Consider the following 14,906-nt stretch of genomic DNA (forward strand, 5'->3'; position numbering starts at 1 on the left):
AGAACCTTTGGAGAAAATTAAATTATCTCATTTTGGACTTGTAAAATTAAATTAAAAGTCAGTAATAGATCCAGGAAAATGTGGTGGCTATTTTCTTGATATTTACTATAGACAAAATTAATTTATCAAGAAAATAATTAGCAGACTAAACGATCAAGCAAATAATTACTTCTTGCAGTCCGTATCTGAGACGTCTAAAACTCTGCAGTGCCTGCAAATGTGTGCGCGTGTGTGTGAGGATTGTATGAATTGAGACAAAGATGTGAACAAAAGTGTTATAAATTTTTGCTCGGAGTGAATAGCGGATGATGCTGTTTGCTCTGTGGATTTTAATCCTGTTTTTCCAGTTAATTATCATTCATTTAATTGGCTGAAAACAGAAATTCTGTCATTCAAAACATTGAATTAGACTAATTGATTATTATTATGTTCTCTTTTAATTTGATTTGATTTTGCTTTCATTTCCCGCTCTCGCTCCCGTCTCTCGATGGGACGTGACGCAGCTCTGTGCTTACACTTGGTGCCTGTTAATGGCGTTATGCCCCTCTAGACTGCAGCTATAGGCTGTCAAAATAACTCAAAAGACACATATAGGTGCTGTCATATTTCACCTGAAATAGACTGGCACAAACCTATAATGCCCTTGACTCCATGAAGATGTGCTGTGGATGCGTGCGCTTGTTTGTGTGTAGTTTTACATCCCGTCGGAGTATCACATATCTCACTATTCTTGAGGTAAACAGGAAAAGGCAGAGAAAGCTGCCGAGAGGGGAATAGAAGCTCAAAGAAAAGCCACCAGCAGGAATTTTTTTTTTTTTTTTTTTACTGCAGTGTTGGTTTTATAATACGGTGCAGCACAGCAACCCTTCCTGTAGTGTTGATGCCCTTGAGCAAGGCATTGAAAACACAGTACGCTTATGCAGAGACTGTTAAATGTGTGCAAATTATGTTGTGTTCCAGTTCAAATGAGCTCGCGTTAAAGAGATTAAGGGACAATCCTACACACAGGTGACAGAGCGAGATAAGGGTAAATTTGCTTTCTGTGTTCTTGTTTACAAAGGAATTAAAGATGTGGTTAGAAGGCTTTACAGGCAAATAAGATGACTGATCGTACCGAGTTCATATTTAAACAAACATCATTTGTATCCGTGTATTTGTGTAGCATATTGATGGAAATTATTTTCATACGAAACACTGTTGTGGCCCCACATGACGCGAGGGCTAATGATGTTGGCAGGAAACGTCTGTCTCTGTTATTTTGCCTCTGGCAGCACAGTTATGCAAAAAAAACCTATGATGATAGGTATTTGTCATTTTGAGCGATTTACACTCTGCTAAAAAAAGGGGAATGAACTTTGTCGAGAGATGTGAGGCAGTTGCAGATGATGCTTCATCATGTTTAGCTTGATCTAATCTCGGGAGATTATGAGTTTCTGGAAAAGAACCGCTCTCTGTTAAAGGAATTTCTTGATTTTTACATAAATATATTTATGAGGTTGCAGTTGCTTAGTGTACCATCATACCAAACCCAGCATGCTGATTTTAAATGGATATAGTGTTTGCTAATTCAGTCTGAATACAAAGATTTAGTGTTTGACAGCTATATCCTCACCAATATAGCTGCCAAGTAGTGAAGCCAGTGCCAAGGAGCCACTGGCTCCACTACTTTGTGCCCCTGTCTCACATCATTTTAGGTCTGCACTGAAAATCATTCTTGTGCACTAAAATAAATTAAGTGTAATAAAGCAAACATCAAGCTGATAGGCAGTATAAAAGATGGACATAGGTACTGTGATGACACCCTGGTGAATAAAATCCTGTTTTGTATGGTGGAAGTGACTGTGAACTGACTGTGAAACCACACATTTATTAACTGACATTTTGTCAGTCCAACTTCATTAGACAATGAACGTATCCTTGGATTATCCTCCTCTCAGGAAATCTACAAAATAGACTTTGGCTACGTCCACACGTACACGGGTATTTTTGCAAACGGAGATTTTCCGTTTTTGTTTTTAAAAAAAAATCCTGTCCACACGTAAACGCAAAAACGAAGGAAAACACTGCTAGGAACATGCCAAAGCAACAGGTGGCGATATATTCCTAACCGTGTAGAAATGTTGGCCAATCAGAAATCTAGAAGCCTCGGTGGGAAAGACTAAACAAAGATAGATCTGCACATAGAAACAGAACTGAGTCCTGTGTGGAGGGACAGTAACTGTGTGTGTATATGTAAGCATTTAAACACTGCAGAGAGTAACAGTATTTGGTGTAAGTCCGCCATTGTAGAAACAATAATGAAACAATAATGTGGCGCACAGTGTGACGTCAAAAAATGCGCACACCTTTGACGCTGCGTTTTCTCCGTTTTCCTTGTCCACATGTAAATGCAAAAACGGAGTTTTCGAAAATATCCACCCTGGAAGGCGTTTTTAAAAATCTCAGTTTTCAGTGACCGAAAATGCCGTTTACGTGTGGACGAAAGGCGCAAACACATAGAAAAATCTGCGTTTTCAAAAATACCCAGGTACGTGTGGACGTAGCCTTCAGTATGACTCGAAATGAGTGACTGAGCTCATAAACTGATCAGGAAAAGTGTTCACAGAGGTCAAGTCCAATGGCCCTTCTTTTGGGAGGGATGTTTTTTTTCGTGGCTCTTCATAAGGCTGGTTAGTGGTCTCCAACCACTGCGGTAACCTCAGTCATGGTGGCCTGTGCTTGAAGAAAACAGTTTTCACTCAGCCATAAAAACATATTACACACAAACATAACAATCAAAAAGCAAACACTGCAAGAATGATAACAATACTGCTAGCATGACAACTTCAACATTAACATTCCCATGAGTCCCTGCAAAAACCAGGCATAGTCTGCATGGTTGCCTCACTTGGGGCTGACATATGCATTGCCTTTAATTCTGTTTTTTCAGCTGTTTTAAATGTTTGTAATATTGGCCAGTGATTAACAAACACAAGATCAGACTTTTAAATCAACTACTATATTAACCTCCTAGGACCTAGAGTGCACATATGTGGACATCACATTTTGGGTTGTCTAGACCAAAATACTAAATTTTGCTCCACAAGGGCCTGATTTCCACTTACAAGGACATTATACTGCCACTGTTCTATCGAAATGTAAAAATGTGGATCTCATTTTTCTCAGAAACAAAAATCAGGAAAAAACCCCCACATAATTCTTTGTTTTTACATTCATGAGGTCTCAAACAGCCCAAATAGCAAAGACAAATTGAAAATGCATGCCATAAAAGAGTTCAGGTCTTAAGCGGTTAAAGATTTGTTTTGTTTTTTTTAATCTGTTCATATTTAAACAGCTTTGAAAACAATGGGATATCAGCTTTCAGTTTTTGCTTCTGGTTTATCAGTAAGGTTGTGTAAATGCAGCCATGGGAAATAAAATAATAACTGGGAAGTTAATTTCAGCTCCAAACTAAATGTGCTTCCTGCTGCAAACTTTTTTTCTCCCACCGTTACGCAACGCACACTCACCTTAGCAGCCTTTTGTTGCTTCAGAACTTCCTCCAAAGTTGAAGGACCTGCAGTTAAATGCAGTAAAAGTTTGGTCACACAGCAGTGGCTCTCTGTCTGCAGTCTCTTGCTCCAGCTGGTTGCCGTGTCTGTGGGATTAAGCGTGGAGCCGAGGGAAGCCGCAGTTAGAGCTTTGCTCAATACAGTAGAATACATGGGGAATGTGAAGGGTGTAATTTTCTGTGGAGTGAGTGTCGGTGTCCCATGGGTGGCTCAGCTAGCTGATTTTTGAGGGATTAGCCAGCCATGGAGGGAAATCCAATTCTGCAAGGCAATCCTTGCTCGCTGATCGGACCAACCTGCACCTCTGACTTTTTCTTTCCTTTTCTTCTATTTTCCAGTTTCAGATTTACTTCACTCTGTCCTTTAATTCTCAATCAAATACTCCCTATACCTTACCTATTTTTGTGATTACCCGAGATCAAACAGTAATCCGGTCGTTAAGTGATGACGTGATGAATCCTACTTCCGGGCCTAAAGTAGTCTGCGTTTAATATGGCTTTTGTGTTGTTAACATGTTTAATGTTTTGTATTTTCTTCTATTTAATCTCAAAAAGCTCCTAAAACAGTCAGTGATCACTGTTGACCTCCCTCGGCTTTTATTACCGCTAATCATTTATTTAAGCTCAGTTTTTAAAACCTTAGGATGTAACTACAGCCCAGCCCATGCACCAGTATATGAATGACTAACCTCGTATTGTGGATGGATTATCTCAGTTGTTCTCCTGGCTGAAGTTTGGTCCTTTTACAGCATCCAGCTTCCAGCAAAGTTAGCTTGTTTATATTATGCTAACATACCTGTGTCGCTAGCGGTCACGTAGCACATCATTATATACCAGCTAGCCCAACTTCAGTAACCCTACAAACGTCACTGCTGTTTAGTTTTCTGTTGTCATTTATGTTGGAAATGATAACAGAGCTGTACTTTTTAATTTGTTTCCAAAACCCCGCAGTCAGGACATGCTATATTGTATTTAGATAGAAGCTAGCGAGCTAACTTCCTGCTAACTTCTAACTCCGTTAAATGTCATAAATTCCGTTTTCATGGATGCCTGGATGTTAAACTCAATTGTTACACCTGGTAGAGCAGAACGCTGATAATTTTATTAAAGATGAAAGACTTTAGAGAATTTTTCAACTCTCAGTAATGCCATAGTGATCGTTTGATATATGGACCTGCAGCGGAGTTTAGGTCCAGACATGGCTAGTGACGCCAGACTTAACGACCGGATAGAAATTTTAGAGATGTACTTAATTGCTTTCTTGTAGAATTGTATGGGAAACAAATCCCCCAAATCATAACCCACAACAGAACACATAGATGGAGATGAAGTTTTGACAGAATGGATACAATTGTGCCTGTGCAATGATTAAAAAAAAATTAAAATACAGCTTTTTTTACAGCATTCTGCAGGTTGCCAGATGGGATTTTGGTCAATGTTTGATTATCAAGAAAGAAGAACATACCCATTCAGTTTTGAACTGCCTTAATTTTTCTTCACGTTCTGTCTCTTTTCTTTATTGGTATCCTCTACTGACCGCACCCCTCAGGCCCTCAGAGTGTCCTTTGTCCTTTCTTGTGTTCACCCCTCCTCTTTCTTTCTAATCAAATGGTCTCCATGAGGAAATGCCAGCAAATTATAGCGTCTATTCATATCTGATGGCCTGTGAACTCTGTGTACAGTGTGGGGTGGTGGATTGGCTGTTGGGTGGTACAGCGCTGGGTTTAACTGAAAAAGAGAGATTTGGGATTTAAGTTCCTCGGATGTAACAGAAGCAACAGCACATTTCCTGGTTGGGTTATCAGGCCTGCGCACATGCAAACAGGCACGCACACACAAATGCTATACATAACGAGAGTAAACTCAATCAGAGAAAAACACACAAAATATGCATGAAAGCTCTGACATGATCACACACGCATAAAACCCCCACCAAACTGTATCTGCAGCAGACAGACACGTACAAATGCCACACTGCATTATTACACAGATATAATCAGAAACAATCTTCTGGCCACATGTGGAGGCACATAGACACACACACACCCAAAACGCACACTGTCAGACGTTTAATCTGGCCTGGCAGTTGCATGGGAGCTGCATACGACCTGCTAATTAGTGGCCAGAGGAGGCCTCTGTTTGTCTGCTCTCTTCCTGTTCAGCTCAGACACAAGTTTCTCTGTCCTATCTCTTCCCTTTAAGATAGCGCGAGAGAGAGAGGGAGGGATATGAATGAAGACCGAGTGTGTCTGTTTGTTGGAGGCACAGCACACACTTCTCTGCGTGAAGCCTTTTTGACCACATTTTAAAGCTTTTTGACCCCCCCATCACCTCCAGGGACAAATGGGAGAATACCATCAGAATATCAGGTAGCTAAACCTGCTGTCACCCTGCCGGATTAATTTCATCTCCACATTCAGGTACTCCTAGGCTTCTGTCGAAAGATTTCTCGGCACCGACTGTCCTGTTTGAGATAGGTGGGACATGTGCTGTAGAGAGACTTGCTCAAACTTTAAGTTTGTTGCTCTCTTCAGTGAAGCCGGATCGCTTGCTTTCTTGTCTCTCTTTGGCTTACTTTAGTGTAGAAAAAACAAGCACGTTGTCTGAGTTGCCTCCCATTTCTGTGCATTTTTCGTCTTTGTGCGTGAGGAAATCCTTTCTCCTAACTTACCGCACTCCCACTTCCTCTGCTTCTGTTCCTGAGCACAAAGTCATTTTCCTCTTCCCCCTCTGTCTCTCTGTCTCGTGCTCATCTCCTCGGGATTCGCTGACACAAACTCCAAAGTAAGTGTTGAGTAGGATCCTGGCGTCCTTTTGATCTACCTGTGTTTTCCTCTCCCTTCTCTTTTCGCTGTCTGTTTCTAGTCTTATCCAAAGCTGTGGTTTTTATTACACCTGTCAGATTTGACCTCCTTTCTTTTGCCTTGTTTCTGCCAAAGCAGCCAGGGTGGACGCTGGAGATTTAACAGGAATAATAAAAGGTGATGTAGAAGTGAAAGAGAGAAATGTAGCTATACCTGGTAGCAAAGGGTATAGCACAAGTTACAGCACAAAAATAGGTCTTTTTCAATACAATTATTGATTATTTATACCTGTATTCATTTAAGGAATACATTTAGTTACAGTTCTAACTATTGCCATTCTTTCAGTTTTCACCATCACTTCTTTTCATTTTGTTTTTTCCTCCCTTCAGATGCTAGTGGGGCAAAGCTTTCATTATTTCTTTCTGGAGATTTTGTCATATGCTTTTCTTCAGTGCATCTATTAATCAGTGTGACTCCGCTCGTAGCGTTTCAAAAGCTCTGGAATACAGAATGACATCCTCGTTGTTCCTGTGAACAATGGAGACAGTAGCTGAGATTATTCATAACTTTTCCCACCAAAATTTACCATGCGAGTTATTTATTTTCAGATCACAACTGAATTTCCTATGAACTCTGACACTTCCTTTTAAAAGGACAATGGTTCCACTTGTCTCTGTTTCGTTTTGGACCTCTGTTCACTGGAAGTGAACAGTAACTCGGAAAGCTTTATCTTCGTTCGCTCTAAAGTACTGCCCCCTCCCAGCTTCGCGCTTTGGAGCAATCTCATGCATTTCCTGGCAAATCTGACCCACTGAAAAACCCCTTTGGTATGATTACATTCCTACTAATAGTAATAATAATGCTTCAATTTTCAAAACATAGATCCAAAATGCTTTGCAGAATAAATTGAAATGCCACTGATTGAAAATCGAGAATCAAAAAGAAAATTAAACACAGTTAAAACAAAAGCAAGTAAGAGCAGAATAAGACTTGGACAAACAGGGTAAATAATATGGCAGTGAGGTCAATACAATACAAATAAATGAATAAGAAAACAATCCTTATAGAAAAACAACAACCAAGAACAACTTTACGTAAAAATACGTTTTGAGGTATGACTAATGGTCCAATGTTGATCGCTCCTTGCTGAGATGATTTTTGTAGCTGCACGAGCTCGTCCATGGAGATGCTACATTTTATTACACCAACTTTGCATGTGCCTGATTTTCCAGAGTTTAAACATGTATGACAGTAATGACTACTCCACCTAGGTGTCTCCAGCAGCCATGGCTTTATAAGAAGACGCAAAGTCTGCTCTCCCCAGTTCTTCTTGTAAAGACATCCACAGTTGCAGGGCTCTAACACAAAGTGCCCAAATTCTTTTTGTAATGATGCCGGCTATGGGAACAGCTAAGAGGGCCTGCAATGGAGAATGCAAGCAGAGGAATTCCTGATGTTTGAGGATAATTTTTCCCCTTAAATTTAAATCCGTAAGTTGTAAGTTTACTAGCTGTCAGTCACATAACAGTAAAAAATTATCTTTATCTATAATTCTCTATATGATTCAACAGAAGCATATGTTAAACTTCTGCCTTATGTGATTGTAAATATACTTCAATTCAATTCAATTTTATTTATACAGCGCCAAATCACAACAACAGTCACCACAAGGTGCTATACATTGTAAGGTAGACCCTACAATAATACATACAATGAGAACCCCAACAATCAAATAATCCCCTATGAGTAAGCACTTTGGCGACAGTGGGAAGGAAAAACTCCCTTTTAATAGGAAGGAACCTCCAGCAGAACCAGGCTCAGGGAGGGGCGGCCATCTGCCGTGACCAGTACTTACATGTAAAGCCAGGATTGTTGCTAGACACAGTGCTAGATGAGCGCAGCTCCCCATTATTCAAATCCCAGTTATTTCTTTACTTATTTTGTAATGCAAAAAAGTCAGTTAAATTTATTTAAACATTAAATTATGCCATCTACTTTTCAGCAGCTGCCTTCCTGACAGACTGACTAGTCACTTCAATGATAGTATACCTCAATTCTGATGGTTTTTGTTTGTATTATTGCATGTTCTTGTTGCCTATTTTGCTGCTTCTTTAAAGAAAAAGTCAACTCTTTTTTTTCCATTTACCATCAATCTAAACGAATCCACCGCAAAAGGTAGAGCCTCTTAAAAAAAAAAATTAAAAAGTGAGATTTTACTGGACCCCAGAAGATCAATACTGAGGCAGTAAAAGTGTGACGGCGATGCTGAAAGTCAGGTTTGTCAGGAGAAACACTACACTGATTTGTGGCACAAATCTGGGAGAGTAGGCAGCTCTTCAGAAAACATGGCAAATCTTTCCAAGTTAAAGCAGTGGAGCCATCAGCTTTATAACAGAAAGTGACAGCTTTAATGGGAATCTCAGTTGTGATTTGAAAACAAACAATGAGTAAAAAAAAAAAGAATAATTTCAGCCATATTCTCATTTGGATCATGAATCAATGGGTTGTGTGAATTAGCCAAGTCTGGAAATAAATCCAGTGACAGCTCTCATACAGTCATTACAATGCTGGTGATGGGCACCAATCACAAGGAAGGTGAGATTTACCATAACAATATATAATAAATAAATAAATAAATTGCATTCATCTACCAAACTTCCATTTTCATATTATAGCCCGGGGTAAGGGGTACCACTGATTGTTGCTGTGAAGTAATCAGCCCGATTGCTGTAAGCATACATGCGGTGACATAAATGAGGCCCCAGGTTGTAAATCAATGTATACATGCAGAAAGGCAGTAATCAGGTTGTGCTTTTAGAAGCTATTGCAGTAATAATGACAAGTTTTGCTTCCTGATTTTTACTCATGACTGTGTAGTGACAAAAATGAGTTTTACAATAGATAAAAAGTGGAATCTTCCATAAACGTTTAGAGGCTACTTTTTAAAACAGTTCTCAGCCCTGTTCTGAATGCAATTATTTTCAATGGGAGAATATGTTACTGTTATATGTTTTCTATGAAACAAGCTTTTATTTCTAGTGTAAATCTATCACAAAAACCAAAAACACCTTTATACTTCTATAGCTGTTGCAATCTGAATTGATCCAATAACCTTTGAGACGTATCAGAAAAAAATTAAAGCGTCAGCTCTACTGTGAAGCTGATAAAGGTTTGGGGTATAGAGGTGTGTAAACCCATATGTGGTTATGGTTTGGTACGGTCTTAAAATCAATGTGAACATGATTTGTTGCACCTTTAATGGTCAAAATAATCTTTATGTCTCAGAAATGGCTCTTTATGGCTGTACTGGAGTGCTCTCAACCTTTCCTTCAGCTCCGTGAGGGAAATCTCTAGCTAACCAGGCTGTCACGTCAAATCTGTCAGCCGAGACGGGGCCACCTGTGGACTGAAGGCGCATAAGTCTGACTGGGTCTGACTGGATTAGTGGTAATGGCGGCCTAATCGAGTGCTGATGGAGATGGAAAAGGGGTAGAAAAAACAAGGGACTTTGAGTTTGTGGGCCTTTTAATGAAGTGGGGTGTGAAATAAATCCCAGACTGAGTGCAGAAGGTGTGAGCGAGAGAAATCATCAAAGGACTGATTGCTCTGTAAGCTAGAATGATTAATCAGTTTTGAGTGTGCTCAGTGTGTGATTGATGGCCTGGTGCAGTGTGGGTAATGTAGTAGCAGATGCTGACAAGAAGAGTAATGGCTGTTGAATTAGAAAAGAGATTAGGAGAAGAGGAACGGAAAGATGAAGTCATTGGGTTTAGAAATATGTATGAAGCAATGGTGAGAACAGGGGCAGCCACACACACAGTGAAGCGTTCACCACTGATCCCATTAGTAAGAGTACAACTTGGAGAAGGTTGCCAAGTGACACTTCAGAAATGATGATGGAGTCTAAGGGAAAGGACAGACATCCAGAGGCTGAGTCGCTGGAAAGAAATGTTTTGTCTTTTTGGCTGAAATGACGCTCGCCCCTGTAACCTTTTCCCCTGCTTCACATCACTCTCTCTTGTTTTTCATTCTTTCTTGGTACACATCTGCCTCACAGATAATGGACCTTTTGGGCTTCAGCTCTCTATCTGAGCCCTTTGGGGCTCAACCTTTTCACCAGCGCCGCAACAAAGTGCAATCTGAAATTTTCCTGAAATACCCAGAGAGCAAGGCTGTTTTATAAAGGTCCCACAGAAACATTTCCTTATTTATGATTCTAAATTATTCAAATGAGAGCTGATTTTCAAAATGCTGCAAGCCTCATTTTGCTAAAAATCAATGATCTGTCTCATTTAATATGCAAATGACATTTCAGGTATTCTGCAGTCTGCAGTTTAGTCAGAGTGAATTACAATAAGGCTCACAAATGTGTCCAACAGCACTTATTGAGAGAATTGAATGAAGAGTATCCTGTAATTTCTATTAAGGGGCGGATAAGAAATAATCAAGAGGAACCTTTTAAGTTTATTGTGCAAGTTTGGATTTCTAACCTTTTATTTTGGGGAAATGGGAAAAGAAAATCCAACCTGGCTCTGTTAACGGACTAGAGAGAAACCTAATGTTACGGAGCCTGATCCATTTCCTAAGGACTCCGTACTGCCCTTGACTAGAGACCAGCTGTCAGCAGCTCAATTAGCTGATGAAACAATAAAGAGCTGTTTCAAACGTATGGTAAGTGCTGAGCAAGCCAAAAAGGAGCAACAAGCCTATTTCATAGAACATGATGTTCTAATGCGTCAGTGGTCTCCACCAGGTGCAGAAGGTGCAGATTGGAGTAAGGTCAAGCAGATTGTAGTGCCCTCTGCGTACCGGCAGAAGATCCTGGCCCTTGCCCATGAAAGCCAGTGGTCAGGACACTTGGGCATCACAAAAACATACCAGCTACTATTAAAACATTTCTTTTGGCCTGGTATGAAGCGTGATGTTTCTAAATTTTGCAACAGTTGCCATGTATGTCAGATTGCAGGTAAGCCACCAGGAGGAAGGAGGGGCGGATGGGGGTGATGGGTTAAAACTATGTTATCCCACCTGTTCTAGACCCCGTTTGTCTAACTCTGAAATGCTAAAAGCATTGCCGGGTTTGCTTGGGCATCTGATGTCAGAGCAGCAAGAGGGCCTAATTGCCTTAATTAGGGAATACACCTGTTTATTCGGGGATGTGCCAACTGCCCGGACATATGCCCGCCCCAACTTCATGCGGATCCGAGCCTGTCAGACTACACACACCATTGGCTCCCACAGGAGCCTGGAGTACGGCGGACAAGTGACACAGCTGTCTGCAGTTATGACAAGTGACACAGCTGACTGCAGTTACCTGATAGTATAAAAGGCTGAGGAGTCTTCATTCGTCGAGGGACTTGTTGATTTGAACAGACTGTACAGAGAGTCCCTCCCTTTTGCCTTTTGCCTGTGTTTTGTGTTGCCTCCTGCGAGACGTTTAGTAGAGCAGTGCTCTACTGGTGTTATTAATCGTGGTGTTTGTTTAAAGTTTCTCTGCTGCCTAGTGAGTTGTTTCACTAACGGATTTCAGTTGTGTTAATAAACCTTATGTCTGTCGTCCTATCTAACTCCTTGGTCTCTGGGCTCGTTTATGTTACGTCCGCTGCCGCCTAGCAGAGCCGGGCCGTAACACTAAAGAGAGAAAGTAGAGGCAAACAAGTTCATGTGTTTGATTAGGATAGAAGTTAAATTTGTGAATGGAAATAAGGACTCCCCTATTCCTTAGACCTAAACTAGTTGTCCGTTAAATAAGTTAAAAATGTTACAAAGACAAAAGTTTAATGTTTGCAAATACCCTTAAGACACTTGAGCCTTGAGCCACCTTTAGCAATAGCGACTTGAACTTATCTCTCACATCATTGTGAAGGTATTTTGGTCCACTCTTCTTTACAGCATTGTTTCAGTTCATTGAGGTTTGTGGGCATTCATTTATGCACAGTTCCCGTCACAGCATCTCAATGAAGTTGAGGTCGTAAGTTTAACTTTGCCATTGCAATTCGTGCTGTGCTTGGGATCTCTGTCCTGCTGCATGACCCAAATTTGGCCAAGCTTTGGCTTTTAAACAGATGGCCTCACATTTGACACTAGAATACTTTGGTATATAGCGGACTTCAAACAAGCCTGTGTCCTCCTCTATTAACCTTCGTTATTTTGCTAAATAGTTTTAATATGCTCATATTTGTTTTTACTATATATGGTGCTGGGCATTATGGCCAAACATTATGGACATTACTCCAAAAATAGTAGGTAGTTTGTTTAAATCCAACTTTTCAAACGTAAGCCGTGCTGTCTTCAGCTTTTACTCCTCTCTTCTGTGGAACCAGCTCCCAGTTTGAATTCTATTTTTAAGATTAGGCTTAAAACATTTCCTTTTGATAAAGCTTATAGTCAGGGCTGGGTCAGGTGACTAAACCCAATAGACCTTGGCTGCTGGGGGCTGCCCATAATGCTGTCTTTACACACTTTTGCAGTTTCTCAGAGCATTGTCTAACCTTGGGGTGACTTTGCTGATATGTTCACTCCTGGGAAGATTGTGGCATTATGTTAACACACACCTGCTGACTATGGTTGCTGCTTGCGCTCTTAATTCCTGTGAAAGCAGTTAAGATGTATCTTGTTCTTTTTCACACAACTTTTTTGTCTTTGTTATGAAGTTTTGCTGATTTCATTTCTCACACTTGAAACCTCAGCTGGGTTAGGGGTAAACCCTTGCACAAGGTGCATCTTAAAAACCTTGCCTATCAAGATAATCATTTACTTCGCTGCTATTTTTACCCTGCAAATAATTGGATTTTGATTTATTTATTAATTTAATTTGTATTTCAAACAGAAAAACTAACAATTAAAAATTTCCAGGTTAATTCTGCCTTTTTTTTTTTTTTACCTTTAATGTATGAACTCTGTCCTCTTTTTCTTAGTGACTCCTTTCCTCTTTTACGCATAAATATTTTCACGCCATGTGATCATACCCTGAAGCTATTGCACCATCAGAAGATCAGCAGCCTGCTCTCTCAACATTTAATAAGTTGAAATAAAGCTTTTGTATCCCCTTGTATGTTTGTACTTCAAGGTTAGGGTTTGGCTTTGGTTATCCTATCCTATTATTAAAGGATTTTGATCACGTTCATGAGATTCGTCACATTAAGCCTTCAAAGATTAAAGTAAAAACTGCAGTAATGTTACAGCAATTATATGGGAGAAAAGTTGTCTCTTTTGTGTTAAGGAAAAGCTCCAGGAAAGTCTTGTCGATCACATTGAGGACAAAACCCCAAAGTGACTTTCGGATTTTAAAGAAACGAGGAAACTTCAAACTTTTCCCAACCCTTTATTTTAAGAGAAGACTGGCCTAAACCTTTGATGATAATCCAATTGTGTGGACACGGTTGGACTTGAATGATAGCCTTGAGCTGAACTCGCATTACTGATCTGATGTGGTTATTTTCCTTTGTTGTTTGTAATGAAGCACCTCAGGCCAAGGCAAACAAAAAGAACTTTAGCCCCTTAACAGACCTCTTTTTGTCTTAAAATAAAAATAAAAATCTGCCCTCTCTTGCTTTTAAAAAGTCACAAAATAAGAATTCCTGGCTGGACTCAATCAGAGGCTTCTTCACTTCCCTTTTCAAAAGACCATTCATTAACATGACACATCATCTATGGGTCTCTGGAAGGGTATAATACCAGTTTGGCTGAAGTACATAATTAATGATGTAATTAGTGGTGTTTGTCTTATAATGAATGGAGTGCGGCTGGTAGCTTCCAGTGGAATCATTTGAATAAAACATGTAAAATTATGGTGGTGTAAAGAAAAACAGCTATCAGATTTTTCTTGTTGGTGGCTATTATGATATGTTTAACAAACTACCCTACCATTTCTCTTTCCGTGTTTTTTTTTTTTTTTTTTTCTTCTTCTCCCTCCCAGGATTCAAAGCGTTCGGCAGAGATCGTCACTTCTCCTTCGCTGGATGTTTTCCTTCCAGAAGACGAGGACAACCCGTATGAGTCTGTGACCACCGCTGTCACACGCAAACCCTCCTCTCTTGATATCAATCAACAACTCAACGCCTGTCCACGCAATGGTAGGATAGCTACACATGTATCTGGCACCTAAAATACTAAAACAGTCCAGTAACTTGCATTTATAAACTTAGGTGTCCTTTTATTTAGCTTATGTAAATATAATACTTACTTGAATATCTAAGACTTTAGACACATTATTAGATACACCTTGCTAGTACCAGGTTGGACCCAAGTTTGCCTTCAGAATTGGCTTCATTCTTCATGGCACATTTTCAAGTACTGGAAACGTTCCTCAGAGATTTTGGTCTGAATTAACATGATGCTACACATCCATGATGTGAACATCCTATTCCACCCCTGGGATCTGGTGACTGTGCGAGTACTGTGTACTCATTATCATGTTCAAGAAACCATTTTGAGATGATTTGAGCTTTGAGAGATGGCAAGATATTCTGCCAGCACACTGTGGTCACAAAGGGGTTTACACAGTCAGCAACAATACTAAGGTAAAAAACGTTCAGTGCCAAGAAAATATC

General features: G+C 40.0%; 1 protein-coding gene across 1 annotated transcript in view; it reads left to right on the forward strand.

Moving 5' to 3' along the window:
- Window positions 1-14,906, forward strand: part of anks1b (ankyrin repeat and sterile alpha motif domain containing 1B) — a 272,044-nt gene that overhangs the window by 134,836 nt on the left and 122,302 nt on the right. The window contains 1 exon segment of the mRNA XM_082510330.1: window positions 14,273-14,429. Coding sequence (XP_082366456.1) covers window positions 14,273-14,429 — 157 coding nt within the window.

The sequence above is a fragment of the Aulonocara stuartgranti genome, assembly GCF_965226115.1.
Source record: "Aulonocara stuartgranti genome assembly, chromosome: 17".
Taxonomy (NCBI): domain Eukaryota; kingdom Metazoa; phylum Chordata; class Actinopteri; order Cichliformes; family Cichlidae; genus Aulonocara; species Aulonocara stuartgranti.